This window comes from Phacochoerus africanus, chromosome 7, assembly GCF_016906955.1.
Source record: "Phacochoerus africanus isolate WHEZ1 chromosome 7, ROS_Pafr_v1, whole genome shotgun sequence".
Lineage (NCBI taxonomy): Eukaryota > Metazoa > Chordata > Mammalia > Artiodactyla > Suidae > Phacochoerus > Phacochoerus africanus.
In genome coordinates, this window is record NC_062550.1 from 10546416 (window position 1) to 10551470 (window position 5055).

Consider the following 5055-nt stretch of genomic DNA (forward strand, 5'->3'; position numbering starts at 1 on the left):
CTAGCACTCAGAGCCCTTGGAAGCCCCAGGTCATTGGGCAGAAGCAGCCAGGCACCCACCAGGGGTGTTTGCCCTGGTACCTCCCCTTTCCAGGAGCTTCGCATCTGAAAAGTGGTGTCCAGACAGGGAGATGCCCCCCTGGAGGCTTTTCAGGTCCTGTATGGAGCGGAGAGGAGGACACTCGAGGACGGCTCCGCTGAGACCTTGTTCTCCCTTGGGATTTCTCTAGGGAGAGTCAGAGCAGCCAGGGAATTGGAGAAGCCGCGCGGCGGGGGCAGGGGCGGAGGGTGTTCATTGGGAAAGAGGGGAGGAGGTCCAGGCCCCAGGAAAGGCTCCAGCTTTCAGCCTTGGCCTCCACCTGGGTCTCCACGGAGCCGGGAAGTCGTGCTGCAGGAGGCTGGCAAATCCTGAGGCAGGGAGCCTCTCCCAGCAGCGCCTGAACCCCCACTATCAGCGAGTCCTCTGCAGAGAGCTCTTTGCATTCCATGTGTCCCCTCCAAACTTCCCTGATGCCCTGGGGGCCTCCAACACTGATGCAGAACTTGTGCTTGAAGGACAGGGGTGAGGGAGGGGCCGGAGCTGAAGACGAGCCTCTCCAGGCTTAAGGAGGGTCAGGACTAGCAGGGCAGCCGGGAGACGTCCTGGCTCCTCATAACACACGGGGGTGTGGGAAGTAGGTGCTCACGGCGTGAGTGGGGTGCTGGTTCCCACGGGGCCGGGCAAGCTCTTACTCACGCTTCAAGACCCACCTCGTGTCCTCTTTTCGAGGGAGCCCACCCCACCAGCACGGTGCTGGGACGGGGGCGGGGACGGGGGCGGGGACAGGGGCGGGGGGCGGGGGCAGGGACGGCGGAGGTGGCTATTCTCTACTGATCTCCAGCCTCTTCTGAGTTTCTCCACCACTGGTCCAGCCTCGGGAGCAGAAGGGGCCCCAGCCGCCCACCCCCCAGGTTCACAGCCAGTCATCCTGGGCAGGGCCTTGGTGGGGGCACAGTGGGCTGAGCCAGGCCCGAAGGGCCCTCAAGGGCTTTGATTTGCATGGGAGGGGACTCCGTTGGGAATCTGAGGAATCTGGTGGACGTGTTGGGCTCTGCCAGAAAAAACAAGGACACATTAAGGGATTTATGGCCCCTCTGAAGTTCATCTGGACACCCAGTTCAAGGCTAAGCAGTGTTTTTTTGCATGTGTGTGTGTATTTTGTTGTTGTTGTTGGTTGTGTTGTGTTTTGTTTTGTTTCTTTTTAGGGCTGCACCCGAGGCTAGGGGTCAAATTGGAGCTGGAGCTGTTAGCCTACGCCACAGCCACGCCAGATCCCAGGCGCATCTGCACGCTGCAATGCTGGATCCTTAACCCGCTGAGCGAGGGCAGGGATCGAACCCACCTCCTCACAGACACTATGTCAGGTTCTTAACCCGCTGAGCCGCAAAGGGAACTCCCTAACATGATAGTGCTTTTTCAAATGGGACAGCTGGACCCTGTTGGGAGGTATCTTAGTCTGTTGGGGTTGCTGAAACAGGATACCATAGACTGGGTGGCTTAGACACAACAGAATTTTGTTCCTGACCACTCTTGCGGCTGGGAAGTCCATGATGGAGTTGCCAGCAGATTCAGTGTCTGGCGAGGGCCTGCTTCCCTGTTTATAGATGGCTGTTTTCTTGCTGTCTTCTTGTGTGGCAGAAGGGACAAGGGGGTTCTCTGAGGTCCCCTTGAGAAGGGCGCTATTCCCATTCATGAGGGCCCCACCTTCGTGACCTAGTCACCCCTCCCAAAGCACACCCCTCCCCCAGTACCATCACACTGGGGCTCAGGATTTTAATTTATCAAAGTTAAAACATGGGATCCACGGAGTTCCCGTCGTGGCACAGTGGTTAACGAATCCGACTAGGAACCATGAGGTTGCAGGTTCAATCCTTGGCCTTGCTCAGTGGGTTAAGGCTCTGGTGTTGCCATGAGCTTCAGTGTAGGTTGCAGACATGGCTCGGATCCTGCATAGCTGTGGCTCTGGCGTAGGCTGGTGGCTACAGCTCCAATTCCACCCCTAGCCTGGGAACCTCCAAATTCCACGGGAGCGGTCCTAGAAAAGGTGAAACAAACAAACAAAAAAACCAAGGGATCCACTTGGGGCTCTGGCAGCTGGGCAGTCCTAGGCAGACAAGGTAAGCAATCTTTGATAACATAAGAGCTCCCCCTGTGGCACAGTGGGGGGTTAATGATCCGGCTTGCCTCTGTGGTGTTGCCAGTTAGATCCCCAGCCCGGCACAGTGGGTTAAGGATCCGGCATCGCCACGACTACAGCATAGTTTACAGATGCGGCTTGGATTTGATTTCTGGTCTGTGGGCTTCCATGTGCTGCAGGTGCTTCTGAAAACAAGACAAAAACAAAAGTTTGACAAGTGCTGGTATGGAGGAAACGGCTTATGCTGTCCTCAGCTGACTGAATGACCCCCTCACACAAATGTGGACATTTGTGGCGCACTCGCCCTGGGCACAGACCAGGCCAGTACTGGTTCCAGCTCTTGGGAGGCCAGCAAACCCAAGCCCCGTGTCACACCCCTGTTAGGTGTTAGAGTAGTCACTGCCCCTCTCTGAGACTCAGTTTTCTCATCTGAGAAGTGGGGCTATCTGCCGGCCCCCCCTTGCTGGCCGTTGCAGAATGTGCTGGGACATGTCACACACTGGCCAGGCACCCAGGAAGTTTCCACGTTCAGTGTGACGGGGGAGGGGGGCTAGCGAGAGAGAGCCATCCCCTGCCATGACCAAGCTATGCCCTCCCTCTTCCAGGCCAGTAGCTGACTGCTGACCGCCGTCCCCCGGCCATGGACACCCCTGGTTATCCTTCCCTGGTGCCCACAACCTCGGAACCCGGGAACGCCTCCTCGGCCTGGTCTCTGGATGCTGTCCTTGGAAATGGGTCCTCGGTGCCGAGTGTGGCCGGGCTGGCTGTCCGTGGCATTCTGATTCCCCTGGTCTACCTGGTGGTGTGTGTGGTGGGCCTGCTGGGCAACTCGCTGGTCATCTACGTGGTCCTGCGGCAGACGGCCAGCCCGTCCGTCACCAGCATCTACATCCTCAACCTGGCGCTGGCCGATGAGCTCTTCATGCTGGGGCTGCCCTTCCTGGCCGCCCAGAACGCCCTGTCCTACTGGCCCTTCGGCTCCCTCATGTGCCGCCTGGTCATGGCCGTGGACGGCATCAACCAGTTCACCAGCATCTTCTGCCTCACCGTCATGAGCGTGGACCGCTACCTGGCGGTGGTGCATCCCACCCGCTCAGCCCGCTGGCGCACGGCGCCCGTGGCCCGCATGGTCAGTGCGGCCGTCTGGGTGGCCTCAGCCGTGGTGGTGCTGCCCGTGGTGGTCTTCTCCGGGGTGCCCCGTGGCATGAGCACCTGCCACATGCAGTGGCCCGAGCCGGCAGCGGCCTGGCGGGCCGGCTTCATCATCTACACGGCTGCGCTGGGCTTCTTTGGGCCGCTGCTGGTCATCTGCCTCTGCTACCTGCTCATCGTGGTCAAGGTGCGCTCGGCTGGGCGGCGGGTGCGGGCACCCTCGTGCCAGCGGCGGCGGCCGTCTGAGCGCAGGGTCACGCGCATGGTGGTGGCCGTGGTGGCGCTCTTCGTCCTCTGCTGGATGCCCTTCTATGTGCTCAACATCATCAATGTGGTGTGCCCTCTGCCCGAGGAGCCCGCCTTCTTCGGCCTCTACTTCCTGGTGGTGGCACTGCCCTATGCCAACAGCTGCGCCAACCCCATCCTCTATGGCTTTCTCTCCTACCGCTTCAAGCAGGGCTTCCGCAGGGTCCTGCTGCGGCCCTCCCGCCGCGTGCGCAACCAGGAGCCTCCCGTGGGCCCTCCAGAGAAGACGGAGGAGGAAGAAGAGGACGGAGGGGAGCATGAGAAGGAGGGGGCAGGGAACCAGGGGGAACGGAAAGAGATGAATGGCCGGGTCATCCAGATCACACAGCCTGGTCCCAGCGGGCAGGAGAGGCCACCCAGTGGCACCGCCAGCAAGGAGCATCAGTTCCTACCCCAAGAACCCTCGGCTGGGGACAAGTCGGGCCCACTGCACATCAGCTATCTCTAGGGGCCTGCGGAGGGCCGGGGTCACCTGAAGACAGGGCAAAGACTGCGGGTGCACATAGAGCATGCCACCTGAGGCGCCAGGGGCCCATGATAGGATGTTTGGAGGCCTGGGCTCTGATCCCATTGCTGCTGAGACTTGCTGTGTGAGCTCAGATAGGTCACTTTCCCTCTCTGGGCCTCGTGTTTTCCTCTATGACTTAGGGATAGGGGGTATCTGCCTAGATGAGCTTCTCAGCTGAGAAATCTGGAGGGGCATCACTGCTGGGCTGATCTTTCTGGGTGGAGCTGGTTAAGGGGGCAGGTGCCAACCGGCCTTCCCCTTCCAAGACAGAGCCTCCTGGTGGATCAGCCTGAATCTTGGGCCTCAAAGGGATAAACCAAGGCCTGGATTTCCTGGGCTCAGACTCAGGTTCACAAAAGAGGGAGTTGGGGCGCACATTGGCAGGGAGCTGTAGGGTAGCCCCCCAGGAGAAAGTCTTACCTGGTGGGGAGGAGGGGTGCAAGACTACCCAGGCCCCACGTCAGCTCTCCCCTATCTTGCTGCAAGGCCATGGCCCAGCTCTTCTCCTTTCTGGACCTCAGGCCTCACCTCCCGAACAACCCAATAACCTCCAGGCTCTCTTGGCCCCAGTGGTCAATGCCAGGACTCCTGTGTTTCTGGACAGCAGGAGAAAAGGTGGATTTTCCAGGGAGCTAATTAAGTCCAGCTTCAGGGTCCCTGATGACTGGGGCCCTTCTGAGGCCTGGAGTCTAATTTTGTACTTGTCATTTTGTGTTCTTTTTCTTAAAGAGGGACCCCCCCCCAGGAGTTCCCACTGTGGCTTGGTGGGTTAAGAACCCGACTAGTATCCACTGATGATGCAGGTTTGATCCCTGGGCCTGCTCAGTAGATTCAGGATCCGTGAGCTGCAGCTTAGGTCACAGATGTGGCTTGGATCTGGCATTGCTGCGGCTGTGGTGTAGGCTGGAGGCTA

The 5055-nt window shown here is 59.4% G+C and overlaps 1 protein-coding gene across 1 annotated transcript; it reads left to right on the top strand.

The window, feature by feature from the left end:
* Nucleotides 1–2787: 2787 nt before the first annotated feature.
* On the top strand, nt 2788–4434 carry SSTR3 (somatostatin receptor 3). Its single transcript, XM_047788420.1, has one exon. It carries the CDS (start codon nt 2817–2819, stop codon nt 4080–4082), a length of 1266 nt encoding a protein of 421 aa, XP_047644376.1. The 5' UTR covers nt 2788–2816; the 3' UTR covers nt 4083–4434.
* Nucleotides 4435–5055: the final 621 nt, after the last annotated feature.

Excerpts from the sequence above, each read along its gene's own strand:
- SSTR3 (XM_047788420.1), top strand. The coding sequence starts at position 2,817 with ATGGACACCCCTGGTTATCCTTCCCTGGTGCCCACAACCTCGGAACCC.